The sequence below is a fragment of the Chaetodon trifascialis genome, chromosome 8, assembly GCF_039877785.1.
Source record: "Chaetodon trifascialis isolate fChaTrf1 chromosome 8, fChaTrf1.hap1, whole genome shotgun sequence".
Taxonomy (NCBI): domain Eukaryota; kingdom Metazoa; phylum Chordata; class Actinopteri; order Chaetodontiformes; family Chaetodontidae; genus Chaetodon; species Chaetodon trifascialis.
The window spans coordinates 4,239,112-4,257,760 of NC_092063.1; the positions used below are offsets into that span (position 1 = coordinate 4,239,112).

The 18,649-nt window shown below is 46.3% G+C and overlaps 2 protein-coding genes across 5 annotated transcripts; one reads left to right on the forward strand and one right to left on the reverse strand.

Moving 5' to 3' along the window:
- Nucleotides 1-417: 417 nt before the first annotated feature.
- sdf4 (stromal cell derived factor 4) lies at nt 418-6,097 on the forward strand. Its single transcript, XM_070968551.1, has 7 exons — nt 418-528; nt 1,252-1,568; nt 2,476-2,612; nt 2,724-2,837; nt 2,935-3,093; nt 4,412-4,587; nt 4,709-6,097. The coding sequence occupies exons 2-7, from the start codon at nt 1,258-1,260 to the stop codon at nt 4,883-4,885; spliced, it is 1,074 nt and encodes a 357-aa protein (XP_070824652.1). The 5' UTR covers nt 418-528; nt 1,252-1,257; the 3' UTR covers nt 4,886-6,097.
- An 853-nt stretch (nt 6,098-6,950) lies between these two features.
- Nucleotides 6,951-18,318, reverse strand: hipk1a (homeodomain interacting protein kinase 1a). Of its 4 annotated transcripts, none has more exons than XM_070968643.1 (17): nt 18,172-18,309; nt 16,411-17,144; nt 15,674-16,047; nt 15,437-15,560; nt 15,114-15,233; nt 14,930-15,016; nt 14,598-14,779; nt 14,365-14,515; nt 13,255-13,459; nt 12,935-13,053; nt 12,219-12,356; nt 10,485-10,633; nt 10,180-10,332; nt 9,868-10,038; nt 9,582-9,775; nt 9,246-9,376; nt 6,951-8,635 (listed from the first exon to the last, which is right to left on the reverse strand). In XM_070968643.1, the coding sequence occupies exons 2-17, from the start codon at nt 17,140-17,142 to the stop codon at nt 8,228-8,230; spliced, it is 3,438 nt and encodes a 1,145-aa protein (XP_070824744.1). In that variant the 5' UTR covers nt 17,143-17,144; nt 18,172-18,309; the 3' UTR covers nt 6,951-8,227. The 4 variants fall into 4 exon arrangements, with proteins under 4 accessions (XP_070824744.1, XP_070824743.1, XP_070824746.1 ...); XM_070968642.1 differs by having other exon boundaries at nt 10,485-10,636; XM_070968645.1 differs by lacking the exon at nt 12,219-12,356 and having other exon boundaries at nt 17,978-18,318.
- Nucleotides 18,319-18,649: the final 331 nt, after the last annotated feature.

Sequence of the window (18,649 nt, forward strand, 5' to 3'; positions counted from 1 at the left end):
AACCTAACATTTATCCATAATTTTTAACCATTTCAACTACATTGATCACTTTTACCAGTCCCTTTTAACCATTTATCATGTATTTATAACTATCAATGTCAACCATGTACCCATTACTTTTCGCTTACTGTTTCATTTTCTAGCAGTTCTAGCTGTATTTTCTCTTCCAACACTTGCTGTTCGGGTGTTACAACGGAATCCACATGTGGATATTTTTTCATTCAAATCAGGAATGCCATGTTTCCATTAGTTGAGCTACTTCAAAACATTTCTAAGAACTCGTTGTCAAATGCAGAAATTTACGCCTTGGGTTCACCCCTGTTGGAAATCACTGCAGCGGAAATACTCGACATAAACGAATGCGAATTTTAATTTGAAAGTGTTGGCGGAATTTCATATTTGTGAATTTTGCTAAAATTTGTTTAGGAAGTCCAGCCAACGTTAGCTAGCGAGTACTTACACAGAAGCAGCTAGCCGTCTCTCATTCCCAAAGTCGTTGGAACTTCTCCATAGTGTCGTGCTTGACAGGTTTGTCGTCCTCCGTGAGCATAGGCCTCATTTACCTCTTAAATTTAGACTGTGTTTGATTACCAGCTAACGCTAACCTGTAATGCCTTATTAGCCTGCTTGTGTTAGCCACTTCGCTAGCAAAGTCAACTGCCGTATCAAATCATTCTAGCGATGTGACGAGGCTAATTTCACGAGCTAACCGTTCTTTACGTTACGCAGTTGCTAGCATCCTTATGAAAACTTAGCACCGTTCAGCGAAATGACAATAAAACGGATAATCTGAACATAGGCAATTCAGGTAAAAAATAACGACGCAGGGCTTGACAGCTAAATTATCGGTGTGTCTCATGTAGCGTTCAGAATACACATTTCAGTACAGTACCACGGAGGTGTTCACGTTGTTTGATAGCTAATGTGCATTTATTTAATTTATTGTGCTTTTGACTAAAGGAAGGAAGACGAAAGCTAAAGGCTTTCGTTGACGCTAGCTGTTTTGTGCCTGAAAATATCCCTTACTCTCGAGCCCCAACAAAACTATGCCAGGAGTTACGTTTCCCGTGGGCGTGGTGCAATCCAGGAAAATCCCATTCGCTGTGAACGCGGCATTTAAGTCCGTGCAACACTATAAACCTCTGGAAGTGATTGTGGGCATCAGCAGTGTCTTATCTTAGCTAACTTAGGTTGACATCTTTGTTTTCAGAGTTGGCCCACATAACTAATTCTTTATTATCCCTTCTACAGGCAGTCATGGTCGCTGGGAGAAAGTTGTGGTACAGAAGCCTCCTGGCTGAGTCTCTGCTTTTCTGCATCCTGCTCCAAACCATGGATGTGCATGCACGACCAGCCAACACATCAGCCTCCAAAGACAAGTCTCCACCCAGCAAGGACGAGAACGAGATTCTTCCTCCAGACCACCTGAATGGGGTGAAGATGGAGATGGATGGCCACCTCAATAAGGACTTCCATCAGGAGGTGTTCCTGGGTAAAGAGATCGAGGAGTTTGAAGAGGACTCAGAGCCAAGGAGGAATAGGAAGAAGCTCATTGAAATTTTCACCAAGTAAGTTTTTCATTCTGTCACTCAGCATTTCCAAACAGCATGCTGCTGATCGGGTTTTTCTGCATTTGGAAGGGAAGAAAAAAGGAAATGCAAGTATTTCTCTGCATAGTCAGTGGTGCAGGAAGTGTTCAGATTCTTTACCTGATTAAAAGTACTAATACCACAAGGTAAAAATACTCCATCACAAGTAGCCTCGTGTTCATGTAGTGAGTCTTTTTTCAGCTGATTGAATGAGGACAGAGTGTGAGCTGCAGCCTTGAGAAAAAGCACCCAGCTTCTTTTTTTTTTTTTCAGTTCAGTTGTCATAAAGGTGTCATCACTGCCTCCCCTTCTCAGGCAGGCGTATATTAGGTGGGGCAGGACCTGTCACCATGGTAACCAAAAAGATGGAGGAGAAGCTGCTGAGTCGCACAGATTCTGTCATAACAGACACAGAAAAGAAAAAGCTTCAAATAACTGTGGTTAAATAAAAAGTACAATATGGAGTTTAAGTGTCATGAAATGGAAATAAAATGAGGTACAGTTACATCAAATTTGTACTTAAGCACAGTATTTGAGTATATTCAATTTAAGGCAGTGTACCATTGTTACAGCAGAGAATAATGACAGAGGGAAAGGCTGCTGTGTAGTTTTAAACAAATCCTTCTACCTGACTTGTAAATGTCTTTTTCGAGAAAGAAAGCACTTAAGAAATCCTCACTACTCTTCTCTTATATTGCCTTAAATGGTAAAGAAATGTCAGCGTTAAAGATGTTAGAGTTTAGCAAGTTTAATCCAAAGCACTGGATTGGACACAAGCCAGTCAGATAATTCATCATACTCATGACGATCGTATATAATTCACAGTTCAATGATAACTGAAGCTAAATCAGCGTCTGGTGTCTGTTTTTAAATTCTCCCACCACAGAGTGGATTTCAACAAGGACAGGAGCGTGAGTGCCAAAGAGATGCAGCGCTGGATTATGGAGAAGACGGAGGAGCACTTCCAGGAGGCCATGGTGGAGAACAAGAACAGTTTCCGAGCTGTGGACCCTGACGGCGACGGTGAGAGAGAGCGCAGAGCTCGCCGTCTGCTTTCAAATCGCCGTGTCCTAAACTGATGGATGTTTTCTGTGCAGTCAAAACCGAAATCCTCTGTTCACGTGTTGTCCGTAGGTCACGTGACATGGGATGAATACAGAGTCAAATTTCTGGCCAGCAAAGGTTTCAACGAAAAGGAAATCGCTGAGAAAATAAAGAATAACGAAGATCTGAAACTGGATGAGGAAAGTAAGTATACAGCTTAAAGAATGTCTCAGACTCTGCTGCACACGTCACTTTATTTAACAGTACAACTGATCTGAATTTCTCCTCTTCATCACTGCAGCTCAGGAGGTGTTGGAGAGCCTGAAGGACCGCTGGTTTCAGGCTGACAACACGCCAGCTGACCAGCTGCTGAACGAGCAGGAGTTCCTGTCCTTCCTTCACCCTGAGCACAGCAGAGGAATGCTCAAGTACATGGTGAAGGAGATCGTGCGTGACTTAGGTACATTTGACACACCTCACATCTGATCCCTGGGAGTCATGGCCTGTCCTAAATCTTCACGACGTGTCATCACCTTTAGCAAACAGCAGCTTATTCACACGCCCAGCGTCGTTAGCATCGGGCGTCATATTCTGCTACGTGATGAATGTAGTTCCAGTATTGACTCACCTGTTACTTCTCACTGGATCCCCATAAACCCTCCTGAGGGAAATATCTGTCTGTTTAGCTGCTAAAATCTCTATTTGTGCACCAGCTCTTTGCTAACGTTGTCTGTGGAGAGTGCTGTTCAGCTGATGGTGTGAATTCTGGGTTTTTAAAGCGTTTCAGCTGAAAACAGCTGCTGATGAGGCGCTAAGAGTGAAGTCAGAGGCTGTGAAAGCAAAACACATATGACACAGTCAATTTGGTCTAGTGTTAATACATGAATATTGATTTTAGCAGGTGTAATGTACTAAATTAAAGGTGTAGGCTTTAAGACAGTTAAGATGGCACCTGTTCTCTCAACCAGACAGTCTGTTCTTAACCTCGTTAGATGACCTGGTTTGTGTGCGCAAACGTCAGTGTTGCCACTTAATTTGTGTCAGCTGGTATTGAACGGGTCACTTGTCGCTTTTGTAAACATGTACTTACTTCTTGTATGAAAGGTGCCGTAAAGATAAAGTTAATTATTATAACCACTGACCTGTTGAGACTTTGCCTCAGGTGACACAGCAGAAAGAGATAGGAGGTCACAGTTGGGTCGTGTGTTTTAGTCCTACGACTAGCCAATATTTGAATTATGGATGAATCTGAAGGACATTATTAATTGACCAATTGTTTGATAAAATTTCAGAAAATGGCGAAAAACTGTTGTTTTGTCTGCCCTGCGCGTTGCTGTTGCAGACTTGTGGTACGCTAGCAGCTAGCTTTACCTGTCTGGCTCATAGCGAGTAATGGTGATCTGATGAAGGCAGTGAGATGTTTGTGGTGGCGTTTGTAAACTTCATTTCCTCTGCAGCAGTAAACACCCTGTAACACTGTTGAGCTGCAGCCTGAGTTTATCTGCACACTTTTACACTGACGCTCACTCACCCACATAGATTAAAAACAAGGCAAAATCTATATTTTTAACACAATAGTTGCATTAATTTAGTTTTGATGACAGTTCACAAATATGATCAACAAATAGCTTTTTATGTGGTTACATTTTACACTGGATCTGTGTATTTGATGCTAAAAATGCTAAATGGTGTGCTTTTGCTCCGTGATGAGGCCGTTTTGAACAGGTGTTTAACAGACAGACGGTAGAACTCAGATGTCCGCTGTGCTGTGTTTACAGACCAGGACGGCGATCAGAAACTGACACTGTCGGAGTTCATCTCTTTGCCTGTGGGCACCGTGGAGAACCAGCAGGCTCAGGACATCGATGACGACTGGGTTCGAGAGAGGAAGAAAGAGTTTGAGGATGTCATTGATTCAGACCATAATGGCATCGTAACCATGGAGGAACTGGAGGTGAGAAGTCTGCTCTGTTGGATATTTACTCAGTATTTGTTTTAGTGTGCTAAAACATTTGACGCTGGTCCACCTGCGCTCATAAAACCTGAACGTTTGCGTCGTCTTGTGTGCCGCTCAGGAGTACATGGACCCGATGAACGAGCACAACGCTCTGAACGAGGCCCGGCAGATGATCGCCGTCGCAGACGAAAACCAGAACCACAACTTGGAGCTGGACGAGATTCTCAAGTACAGCGAATACTTCACGGGCAGCAAGCTCATGGATTACGCCAGAAATGTCCATGAGGAGTTCTGAAGATGAACGCACCCCCCCCTCCCCCATCCTACATCTGCTTCAGGGACAAGCTGACGGGGGGAGCAACAACCTAACAATAAGATGATCTAGTGTGCAATTCTGTGTTTAAAAGCCTCAACGGCCTCTTTCACTGCTGACTAAAATGAAAACATCCCTCCTTCAGCCCGGACTGCCCGCCAGCCATCACCGTTAACCTGGTCTGCCTTTTGTGTGCCGTTGGACTTTTTGACTTTCAAACGTCGGGCTTTTCCGCAAATTTGAGGCACCACAGCAACTAAAATCCACGTGTGTTATATTGTGAAATGTGTGTATATGAGGAATTTTAACCCTGGCTAGATTCTCCGTTCCCGGCGCAGCGGCGAGAGAGACGACGCAGCTCGCCGAGCGATCCGCTCTGCAGGATCCGACGCTTTCAGCCGGCGAGTCTGTACACAGTGTAAATATTCACCGTCGTGGTCAGAGAGGAGCTAAATGTAATGCTGCTGAAAGGAACAACCTTCCCGAGGTGTCGTATCCTGAAGAGTTTATAATTCAAAAGGTGATCACTGGTTTCCATAATAGATAGCCTCCGTCCTTCTACTTAAAAACAGGGTATTTGATAGTGTCAGAAAAACATAAAAACAGCTTCAGTAAAGTTCAGTGATCCTGCTTCGCACAATCATTCATAATTTATTGCCAGTGACACAAAATGTAGGAAAGAAGTTAATATATAAGCACTCACCGCAGACGTTTTGAAGGGAAAGCACAGGTGTCGTTGATGACATCATTATAATCACCTGTGTGTGTGTGTGTAGGTCAGAATGTCTCCGTGGTGAAGCCTTTGTTTCGGTCTTGTTCATCTTCGGATGCACATGAGTTCTCGTTGGACCGGTTTCATTTGGATCAGATGCATCTTTGAACATCCTGCAGGTTCGGACTCATTCTTACTCGCCGTAGGAGGCTCGTGTTGCCGCACAAACGACAGATAGCTCCCTCTTCGTGTTTACCTGTTAGATTTTAACGCGTACATTTCCACCTGTACCTTGTTTTAACTTGCATGGATGAACAATGGAATCACATTCCTCCGTTTGGTTTTGTGTATTTGGATCCTGCTGCAGGCGTCTCTGTCCTGTTTGGATTGTAAAATAAGATTTATGACTACAGAATGTGACACAGCTTTATAAAATGTATTGCAGATATGCCGGTAAACAATAAATATTTCCTATCAATTAAGTAGCTCCTGGATTTCTGTAGGGTTTTAGTCATTTGTAGGACTGCAGGTAACGATTACTTTCACCATTTTCAAAATTCAGTAAAAAAGAAAGTTAGAAAATAGTGAAGAATGACCACAAGGTGCTTGTTTTGTTCATATAAATGTACCAAAAACCCAAAAATGATACATTTTCTATCATACAGGCCCAGAAAACAAGCAAATTTAAGTAAATTTACAGTATTTTTGCTTAAACTAAGAGTCTGCGACCCTGAGGGCGTACTTTGGTGGTTTTAGCTTAAAGCTAATGTTAACATGGCGCTTTTAGCTTAATGCTAATGTTAACGTGGTGCTTTTAGCTTAATGCTAATGCTAGCCTAGTGTTTTCAGGTTAATGCTAATGCTAGCCTGGTGCTTTCAGCTTAATGCTAATGTTAACACGGTGCTTTTAGCTTAATGCTAATGCTAACATGCTCACAGTGTCATTGCTAACATGCTGATGTTCAGCAGGTGTGTTCTGTGTTCTCCATCCAAGTGATCATTAGAGCTTCAATGATTGATTGATCAATCGATAGTCAAAAAATTAATTGATTAACCCTTGAGTCATTCATTCAAGTCATTTTCAAGCATCAAAATATCATTTGTTTGGGTTTTATGTAAACAAAAACTGAATAATCTTTGTTTTAGACTGAAAAAATATGATTTACATTTAAGGCAAATGATTAATTAATCAAATTGAATAATTGGCAAATCATTTGTTCATTAATTTTAATTAATATAAAGATAGTGGTTGGATTTAGCTGTAATTTGGTCGTGTACGAAACCTTCTCACTGGTTGAACTGGAAAAGATTCTTAATCATCAGTGAGTCCCAGATTTCTGTTGGAGATTTTATTGCGTATATACGAGTTAAGGTTCATCGTGTTCTATGTAATGTAGCACTTCACAACACAGCAGGATTGTAAGAACAACCATCATTTCACCAAACCAATGATTTGTTTAGAAGCAGTTACATACTGAACATCAATTCATATTTTTATAAATCATCTTCGTCAGATTGGATTATTCACAGTTCAAACGCATTACCGTCACGTTAACGATTGCAATCTAAATGGTTTTGACTTTGACATGATCGTGAAACCCGATCCGATTTTATGTGCACGCTGTACTCCACAAACATCACGTCACAAGACAAGAGCTTTTACAGTTTCCCAATATCATTAATGTGTTTGTCGTACAAATCAAACATAATAATCCTCCTGCGGGCGACGCTGAAAATCAGTGAAGCTGCAGTTTACGAGCGGGTCCTGAATGCTACGCCATGTCAGACACATGCAACCTTAAGATTATATGTAACAAAAAAACAAAAACAAAGTGACAATCCCCCTAAATACCACACACTACTCTACGCTGAAACGTACTGCATCATTCAACGTACTCAACAGATAAATATGATGAAGGCCGGTCCTGAAACAGAATGGAAAACCTCTGAAGAACAGTGACACACCATTATACAGTACATAGCTTCCATTTTTTTCATAATACAGATAAAACACGCACAGTACATTCATAAATGAAACATATTCAACTTATCACGACGTGCTCACATATTAAGGTCTGAAATAAAAGACGTCGGCCTTAGTAAGGAAGGCGATTGTGTCCGTAAATGCAACTTTTACACAATGATTTGATAATAATAATAATAAGAGAGCAGCAAGTTCCAGCTTCTCCTCAACACACGTTTCTAAAATAAATAAAATTCTGGGGCTTAAAGTGTTAAAAATCAACTCAACACTGCAGTCTGTAAGCAGAATTTTTTAGCTTTATGTTCGGCCCCTTAAATTAGGAGACTGTTTCAAGAGGGCGGCGGTTCTGACTCGTTTCAGCCGATGTCAGCAATTTTCACCTCAAACTTAACATCGACGACGAGCAGAGAGCAGCAGATACAGACTGCACTGTTTGTCGCCGTTAACGCAACACAACAGGCTTAAAAAACGGACCGTGATTAAAATACATTCTGCGATTGGTTTGTCCAAAAGAGTCAGAGAAATAAGGACAGGGCAGGAAAGCAAAGGTAAGTCGAGCTGAAGCCGAATCACAGTCACCCCTGACGAGCTTGTGCTCTGGTCTCGGTCTCCTTTTGGTCTGCACTCTTTACAGGTAGGGGTACTGGTTGAGTTTTCGCTGGTAAGTGGCACTAGAGTGGTGGAAAGGCTGCGCTCCCAGCTGCTGCTGCTGCTGCTGCTGTTGGTGGTGGTTGCCATACTGTCCTGCCGCAGACCCTCCAAGAGCCAAGCCACCGTTCTTCTGGAGCAGCGCCAGGGAAGAGTAGGCGCCACTCGCCCTGCTGTGGCGGGACGGGCCACCCTGCATCTGGTCCACGGCTTGCGACACTGACGCCAGGGCGGCGGATGCCGGGTAGGCGTACAGGTTCGGGGTCGAGCTGAAGAGGGCGTTGTAGGACGAGTGGGAGGAGACGGGAGGGGGGTACGTGGGCTGCCGCCTCAGGGAACTGCTGCTTCCTGTTTGGTCATGTGATGATGACATCACAGACTGCTGGACCTGAAACAGAGAGAGCGTTGGCAAACAGTCCGTCCCTGTGTCGACACGTGACTTTAATCTGCGGAGGTTCAGCCATGCCCACAGGTGCACAGGTGACCAACAGCTGGACCGGTGTGACAGCAGGCCGCGGTGCATCATGGGATACTCTTAGCTCTGAGCATCGCTTTGAAACAGGATTGGAAAGTTTGCATTTTCCAGTGTGACTATTACATGAAGCGTAAGCTTGTTTTAAGACAGACAAGCAACACACACCAGGAGGTTTCATCTTACGCCATGTTGGATTCAGACGGACTATTATTAATGTCCAAACTAAAGACGCGCTGGTGCAACGTCTTCTTACAGAAATATCTCAGCATTAGCAGCCTGCTTCTCTGACCCACAGAGCCGCAGAATGAAAAAAAGATAACAATCTGAATCTGATCAACTGACTAATATTGATTACTGTACAACTCTAAACTTGATTTTGGGGAAAGTGGATTGCGGAACTGTCCTGGACCAGGACCGACCAACAGAGGCCAGTTTAAGACAGCGGCGCTGTCTTCATCTGCAGTTTCTGACTGCAGACTGACCTCCCGCTCCCTCCTCCCCCTCAGAACCTGACAGCTATTACCTGACTTAGGTTGAGAGGCTGAGACCTGCTGGACGCAGCCCGCTGATGCCGATCCGTGCTGGACTCTCCTGGCCGACCGGACTGCTGAGCTGACCCCTTCTTGGACTTTCCAGAGCTGCCTGGAGCTTGATCTACCGGCCAAAACCAGACAGAGCACTGAGCACTGACAAGAGTACAGATTACAATGAAGTAAAAATGGATCTGAGAGCTGAGCTGATTGTTAGTGCAGCTAAAATGGATCCACTGAGGTCACTTAATGCAACCACAGTTAGGTATTTAAAATAGATTAATATGCACTATCAAGACGGGAGAATACTGATATTTGTGGCTCCGGACCTGGAGCTGCTGGGGCTTTGTGGGTTGTGCTCTCCCCTGGCTGGCTCTTCACAGAGGGCATGATGATGGCCAGAGACTTGGTGGGCTGGGAGGTGGTCTTGGGGCTCAGGGGGCTGCTGGTGGAGGAGTCAGAGTCGTGGGAGTCGTGGACCGTCACGCAGCTGATCACATTGGTCCTCTGGCTTGTTCCAGAGCTGCGGGACAGAGGGGGAGAGGAGCTGTCAGGAAACTCCAACCTCTCTAAATTTTTAAATTTTCGAACTCTACAGACAGGAAATGAGCTCACCAGGCAGCAGGGAACTTCCTGTCATCCTCATCCTCTGAGTCGCTGTGGATGGTGATGATGCTGACAGCGGGACTGGGCGTGTCGGAGATGACGATGGGCTGAGACTGGTCGCCGGCAAAAGCAGCAGTGTTGTGGACCACAGTGGTGGACGAATGCACTGAGGACACAGGCCTGGAGGGGACAGAGACAAATGTTTAATCCACAGTGAGCTGAGACACCAGGGCAGCCCACCACCCATTCATGATGCGTTTAATGTCCTGTACTCGCTTAAAATAAAAAGCTGAAAAGCACATAAGCACCCCCCCAGGATACCTGGCTCTGCTCTCTGCATGCCGACCCTTTAACCTTTTGCCCTGCTGGGCTCTCGGGTGAGCGGCCCCTGAGTTGTGGCTTTGGGAGGCGGCGTGACGGCCAGCGCCAGATTCCTGCTGGCTGACGCCGTCGTACTGGCTTCCATGACGACCCCTATGAGGAGGAAGCACAAATTGAGCTTGCTCATTTTAAACCGGGTCACTTCAGTCTGACCACTTTACTGAACTGTTTCGTGTTAGGACGACGTGAAGCTGTGCGTTTGAAGCACGACGCAGCACAAAGACGCAGAGTTCACCTGAACTCACCTCCAGCCAGAAGCCTGCTGACTGTCTGAGTGGGGGGCTCCCATGGGCGAGTCGGGCACTACGGCCTGCCCGGGGTTATGGATGGCCATGCCTGGCATCTGCTGCCATGTGGAAGGGATGAGGATCTGCTGTGTGCCTGCTGGCCAGCCCTGCTGCGCACACACACACACACACACACACACACACACACACACACACACACACACACACACACACACACACACATAAACACAGGTTAAAAACTTGTTTCAAAAAACCTTAAACTTCAGCAGTGAAACCTTAAAGCTGAGGTGAGTCATTCTGGAGAAAACATGTTGATATTGGCTTTGATATTTGAATTTCAGTGAATATCTGCTCGCTAGCTGTTTGCCCCGACTGGAAACAACGCAGCAGCACTGTTCCTGCCACGTTAGTGTGTATTCTGGCATGTTAGCGTGTAAATGCATTGGGCAAAAGCACAGATGGAAACATCTCTCTCCACAGTGACTCACCCAACCTTTATGAAGAGGAGAACAAAGTGAATCATTCTGAAATAAAAGGCACAATGAGCACATGCAGTTTGTAGGCAAATCTGTCCAACAAGACACCCAGCAGACGTGTCTCACACACACACACACACACACACACACACACACACACACACACACACACACACACACACAACTGAAAACTGAACAACGCTCAAGATGATGCCTCACGGCCACCATCTACAGAGCTGCCCTCATAGAAGCAGTAAAGATCGAACCAAACTACAGAAAGAGAGGAAAAACCCAACATGTCACTCAGCATGCACGTCATTCAGTCCAGAGTCCAGAAACAAGACGGCCCACCTGAAAGTGAAAGGGATGAAGGTGTTACTCTGAGAAAAGGAAGAAACGAAGGTGCCGAAGCAGGTCCCACCGCTGCTGTGGCGACTGTGACATTCGTTATGCAGCATCAGTGCCAGTGTTGTTTCTTAAAACTACCACCAGGAGGCGCAAAAGTTCCACACGTGAAGGAAGCGTGAGTGGAGATTTTTGACATCGATCTAAAGTCTGTCAGCGAAGATTAAGGCGACAGCCAGCAGCTGATTAGCTTAGCTTAGCATGAAGCCTGGGACCTGAGGAAAACGGTGCGCATGGTATCGGAGTCACAGACAAGGAAATGAAATGAGAACTTCCAATTTAACGAAAAACAATTCTAGTATCAGCGAAACTTTGAAATAATCTGTTAATGGATATTAGACACAATACAAATAATTCTTTAAACACTGAGGGGAAAAGGGGGACACCGGGGGGGCAGCTGTGTCACCCCCCCCCCCCCCCCCAAGTGAATCTATATTCATAAAGGCAGAATGTGCACACGTCAGATCAGTTAAACACACAGTTTCAGCTGAGATGGCTGCAGGTCATGAGACTAAACATGAAGGTGAGAGACAGAAAGATTGCTTGTTTAGGTTTTTTGCCAATTTTACTGATTTTTGCAGTCAACATAGCATCAATTAATGCGTGTATATTTCTGCCTTTGTGCATACACACAGTTTTAGTGGTGAATCTGCACTGAGTTTGAAGCCTCTGGCCCCTGACGCTGCCAGCAAAAGCACAAATCAGACTGATGAGATGCACATGCATCCCGCGCTCTGCTGCACACCAGCTGACAGACACGTGCTAGGAGGGAGTAAGGAAGGAAGGAAGGAAGGAAGGAAGGAAGAGGAGATTTCAGCCGAGGTCGCCAGTTGCGATGATGGCGTTTTACCAGCATGGAGGCATTCTGATCCAGCAAGCCGCCGAGGCTTTCACCCCTGCAGCCGACCGGCAGCCGGACCGAGTCTATACGCGGCATTCCCGCCACTGAGGCGTACAGGCTGCTCACCAGCAGCGGGTCGAGGGAGGCCTGGGAGGAGGTGCGAGGAGGAGAGGAGCGGAGGTGTTAAGTCATCCCAACGGGCTCATTCACAATGTACTCGAGCATAAAGACGACGGAGGCTTTGCTCTGGATCGAGTTTTCAGGCAGTGGAAACTCTGAGCGTCTGATGATGAAGACACGACGTGAACACAAACCACAGATCAGCATCAGCTCCTAACAGCCGGTTCCATTTGGGATCCAGCTCCCATTTAATAAAAATCCTGGATTCACAAAGCTGGAGGACGAGTCCGTTGACCTCTCAACCTTTAACAGCTGATGGTCCGTTTGACCCGTTTAAATGACAAATGTCACCAGCAGAACATTGTGCCAGGTCATTATGCAAATTACGATTTGAATGTCTTTTACTTAATTAAAACTCTAATGTAATGAAATATATTGAAGCAAAAGCAAAAAATAATATAAAATGGAACTACATGAGTAACGTACAAATACCTTAAAACTGTACTAGAGGACACTCCACCAATTCTGATGCTGATGTGGATTCAGTACTGGACTCAGGTTCAGTAAAACTGGTTTTAAGCCCATCCTGGTGCGGTGGGGCCTACCTGTGCCAGCACGCCGGGCTGGATGTGAAGAGACTGGGACGACTGGTTCTGAGGAACTAACGGTACCGAGTTGTCCATCCTAACTGGATAACCAGAGGGCTTACTGGATGTTTGAAGACCTGTAGGAAAAGATGGAGGGAGGTTATGTTAGGTCAAATCAATTACAAAAATAAATACTAAATGTGGAAAAGGTGCCATTTATGGATCATGAATCTCTCTTTCTTTTGTTGCTGGTTGGTCTAATAATAATTTCTTCATTCTGCTTTTAATGAAACGTCTTTTCATTGAAGCAACTTGACATTAACATCTCGCATTCTCACCCTGGATGGTGGGGGGACAAACTATGAGCGTTTGCTGGAAGGGCTCGGTCTGGGTGCAGAGCTGGGTGGGTCTGGTCTGCAGGGGCACGCCCTGCTGGGTCAGACCGGGGATGTTGATCGTGGCCTGCTGGTAGAGGCCGGGCTGGTAGTTCAGCAAGGGGACGTTACTGCTGAGGGACAGGGACTGGCCGCCTGTAGAGGCCATCTGTGAGACACAACATGCAGAGGACACCGTGTCCAACGCGGGAAAAGATCAGCAAGACAGACCTCGTTTAACAAAGCGTGTGTGTGCAGGAGGTGCAAACAGGAAAACTGGTGTTTAACAAGCTCATGATGTCGCACTCTGAGACATCTCGCCTGTTCTACACTCGTGTGCAGCCTGAAACCTCGCAGAGGTTACCGAGGAAATGGACTTCTGGGTAAAAGTCTCACTCTGTCTTCCTGCCTTGCTAATGGTGTCATTTCTAATGTTTGCACTATTTCCACTGCGTCTGTTACTCGATAAACAGTTTGCAAAGTCAGACATTGCATCAACACTGAGGTCAAAACAGTCATAAATGAAATGTTGCTAAACCAAACTGCATTATTTGACACTTCCCCTCACAGCCTGCACTAAACTAAACAAATATAGACACAGTTTGGGCACAGATGATTACACTGACTTGATGGTCAAACAAAGAAATTTCTGCATCACTTCCACACGATTACAGACTGGTTTTACTTCACTTTGTAATTACTGCACTTTACAGTTTTAGCATAACGGAAAACAGACACTGCTTATTAAATCAACTGAAATGAACAACACTGAAGTATAACAGCTGATTACAAACACAGACCAATTCAACACAACAGATCTTCAGAGGTGCAGTGCCAGAGGAACACGACCAATCAGATGCTTTAATGGTCTAATTTCAGAGACGACTTTGTTTTCTGAATAACAATGAAAACGCAAATCTTTGGGGAAGAGCATTCACAAATCAGTCTATGCACAGAAATGAGCGAACACACAGCTGATAAACGAGGCCCCGGAGCCATGACTTCACAAAGCAACTGACGCACACTGTGGATCGACAAAGTGACCCTGAGGCGGACGACGGGTAATATCCTCACCTGATTGTGCTGGTTTAATTGGCTACTGAAGGTGACGGTGAGGTTGGCGGCTGCACTTGGGGTATTGTTGCTGGCAAACATGTTTTTTCCGTTCTCAAAGGCGGTGCATCTGCGTTTGCATATGTCCATGTTCTGGAAGCAGGACTTGACGCTGAAAAATTTCATGTTACAAAATGGTCAGAACAGCTTTTGATATTGATCAGATCGTAATAATCATCTGTGAAAAATCTTACTGCGAGCTGTGAGGGAAGTGCAGCAGGTGAGTCATGGTGACGAAGGGGTGGTTCAGGGTCTTCATGGGCGTGATGCGTTTGTCTGCGTCGAGCGTCAGCATCTTCTTCAGCAGGTCTATGAACTCCCGCCTGTCCGCCTTCTCCGCCAAGATGTCGGTCCCCTCCAGGTTTGTCATGTTCACCTGCAGAGGGACAGGAAGTCGCCGTTTGTCCACACTGTGAGACGTCGCGGTGCGCCAGCGTCAGCACACCAAAATCCCGTTAACAGTAAAAAAGCTGCGCGTACGGCTGGAGGCGTGCAGCTCATCTGGGATTAAACGCTCCGTCCTCACCTGCATCATATCATCCAGACAGTTGAAGATATATTTTCTCGCCTCCTTCGACTTGATGCCCATCTCTGCCTCGTGCTCTGCAGGAGTCTGCAGAAACATAACAGCAGCCAGACATCAGTGTGTGTGCTGTCCATGTGTTTCTGATACAGCGTCTCAGACATCCTGCGTGTTCTCCGTCACTCACTTTCAGTCTCCAGAGGGGGTAGCTGGAGTCGGGGCCTCTGTTGAAAAAGCGGCTGGTTTTGGTTCCTGCACTCAGCAGGTACTCTGCTGGAAGGCCCTGGGTCTGCGAAATGTAACGAATCTGAGAGACAAGGGGATAAAGGAGGTAAACGTCAACCGAGTGAGCGACACTGCATTCAACAGCAGCTCACAAGTGAAGCAAATAAGCTCATTCGTCAAACTCTTCCTTTATGTTGGTCACACGTTAAACAATGTGTATGATTCCTGTTTCTTATGAATAAGGTAAATAAACATCTCTTCAGCGGTTGCAGTGCTGCAGCTGACCTGATCATACTCTGAGGCTCCGGGATAAAGGGGCCATCCCAGAAACAGCTCAGCAATGACACATCCCAAAGACCACATGTCGATGGCTTCACAGAAAGGAAGGCCCAGAATGATCTCCGGAGCTCTGCGAGCACATAAACACAGATGACAAGGTCACAGCGGGTAACCTGCACGCTACAAACACAGTTAAGTGATTATTCAAAGCCCTTACTGTAAAGTCCAGGCTAACACGCTCACCTGTAGTACCGAGACTGCAGGTAGGTGGAGCACACCGCTTTGGACACGTGGCTGGCGGAGCCGAAATCAATGACTTTGACTCTGTACGGCTGCCTCAAAGGGTCCACCAGCATTATGTTTTCAGGCTTCAGGTCGGCGTGGATCAGCCCCAGGCTCTTCAGCTTCATCAGCGCCGTGGCGACCTGCTGCAGGATGGGCCGGATACACTTGAGCAGCAGGGGGCTGAACTTGCTGTGCTTCAGGAAGTCGTAAAGGTTCTGCTCCAGCATCTCAAACACAAGGCACGTGTGGTTCTTGTGCTGGAAACACTCGTACGAGCGGACGAAGTTGAACTCGTCGGCGTTCTCTGTGCTCAGCCTGCTCAGGATGCTCACCTACGAGGAGGAGGAGGAGGAGGAGGAGGGAGAGGAAGATGATGAACCCGAGCGTGGCTGCACATCTTAGCCTGGCAGACTCAAAATCAGTGAACGTGGTGTTATACTGTCAGCGTACAGTATTTTCACCCTCACAAGAAAAACTCTGGAATCATATAACGATGATGTGAATGTGTGTGTGAATCTTTAACGTCTTCCATCTGTCCCACACGACCTGAACGCAGCACACGTTTAATTAGCTATTAGCAGTTCCTGTTGGCACTGTACTGACGGATGTTTAGACGAGTATTACTGGATTACTGATACAGATGAAGATGATGATCTGCCTTGGTGTTTTTAGGCTTTTCGACCTGACATACTCACTTCAATTTGACCTTGCCGAGCATATGAGGGATGATTCTTCAAGATTTTAATTGCCACTATCTCGTTTGTGCCCCTCTTCCAGCATTTTGCCACCTGGCCGAAGGTGCCGCGTCCCAGGAACTCGAGCACCTCGTAGCTGTTGGACATGGAGCACAGAATCTCGTGCTGGACCAGCTGGTAGTCGCCCTCGCTGTGGGAGTTGCTGCTCTTCGTGGTAGAAGTGGAATGTGCTATGGACTGAGCTGTGGTGGTCCCCCCTCCACCGCCGGTGCGGTTTGAGACCACGGGGGCCGAGAGCTCCTCCAGAATCTGGACGCTGTCGCTGCTGTCCACCTCCTCGCTCTTCCGCTTCAAGCTGTACTGCTTGTGGTAGAGGTCGCACGGCTGGGAGGAGGACTCGGCATCCTTGACGCGACGGCTGGAGGAGGAGGAGGAGGAAGAGGAGGAGGGTGGTCCGCGAAGGCTACCTGTGCTGTCTGCCGCCCGCACCACCGTCTGCTCCCGGGAGCCTGCGGTCGGCGGGGGCACCTGGTTGGCGTTGTACACCGGGTTGAAGCTGGAGCCAGAGGTGGAGGGTGCAGCTCCCTGGGTGGGGCTCTGCTGGTAGTAACCATTGTCTCCCAGCTGGTTGGACACATCCCAGGCAGGGTTCTCCACTTTGAGCCTCTTGGAACGAGAGTAGGCACTGGAGGACACAGAGGGGGAGGAGAACACCTGGAGCTGCGACGCCATGTCTGTGGACGAGATCAAAGATGAGGAGCAACCATCAACACAATGTCCAAAACCCCCCGAGACGCAGAATTAAGAGAGATTAATCATCATTTAGGTCATTTTTGAAGCAAAAAAAGTCAATTAAATATGAGAATTCTGTATTTTTGTTATTTTCGACAAATCCCATTAAAAGACCAAAACCAACAATGTGTCAGGGTGTCTGTCAGTGCTCTCTGACTTCTCTTCCCTGTCTGGTCCCTAGCTGCACGCTCTGATACCTTCACTGGTGTGCTTTAAATCCTGTCTCATCAACAATGGACGTCTACAGCGCAGAGGATCCAGACATATTAGAGTTAAGCCACACCTGCAGTGCTTGATAGTGAGATCAATTTGGCAGCTAAAGATTATTTTCTTCATTAATTAACCTGTGTCTTATTTCAACGATTACTCATTATGACCACCTGAAAATAGTGAAAACACGGCTGTCACAAGTTTCCAGAGACATCTTGCTTAATTTGTCTGACAGTCATAAAACGTTAAAACAGAGAAGCAGAAAATCCTCACATTGCGGAAGCTGCTTGCTTATCCATTTTCTTTCAATCAACTCATCAATTTAATTGTCTCATTTCTAAACTAATGATAAGAAAATAGAGATAACCAGACTAAAAAACACAAAGAAACTGTCCCAGTTCACTGTCACAGCCTGTGTCCTCCCACCAGGTGCCCTGCCTACCTGCTATGCCCCACCTAGACAACACATCAGGGTCAGGGTTTTGGTTTTTGGCCCCTGCTCCTGCGATAAAGGCACCAGCTGTCTGACGGTCCCTCGGCTTTACCTGTCCATGAATGACAGTACCTGTATTGGATGACTGAACACACCGTCGCCGATCTGACATTTAAGGCCTCATCATCTTCTCGCCGGGCTCTGTGTGGTGCCGCAGCTGATCAGCTGAGCTGCTAGCTGCCTGCCGGAGCTCTCACTGCAGCAGGACGGATCAGGGCTAAGCTAACAGCTAGCTAGCTGGCTAGCTACAAGCATCCGAGTCATACCTGACTCGAATCCGCAGTCACATCGCGCGTCAAGCGAGCAAAATGTGCATAATGTCACTGGAAGTGTCAGACGGCATCATAATGAGCACCGTCGCCCAGACAGAGCTCCATCATCGCGGACTGTCTGCTCGCCGTAACGTTACTTCCGATCCTGCCGACGTAACGGCGAGACGTGACCGACGTCACCGGCCCCCACCGCCGCCGCCTGCAGTGAAGAGGCCAAAGATCGTCTATGTGTCAGAATGTCTCACTCGTCGCTTAAACACTGAACCACCGATTAAACCTGTTTTAAGAAACCTGAATCAGTATCCTGTGTCTGCGGTGGAATGTAACTAAGTACATTTATTTAAGTACTGTGTGTAATTACAGTTTTTAGATACTTGGGATTTGGGGGAGTATTTCCATTTTATGAATGTAGAAATAGAAATATTGTACTTTTTACTCCTCAACAAAGTTTAATTGCAAAATTTATTTTCAG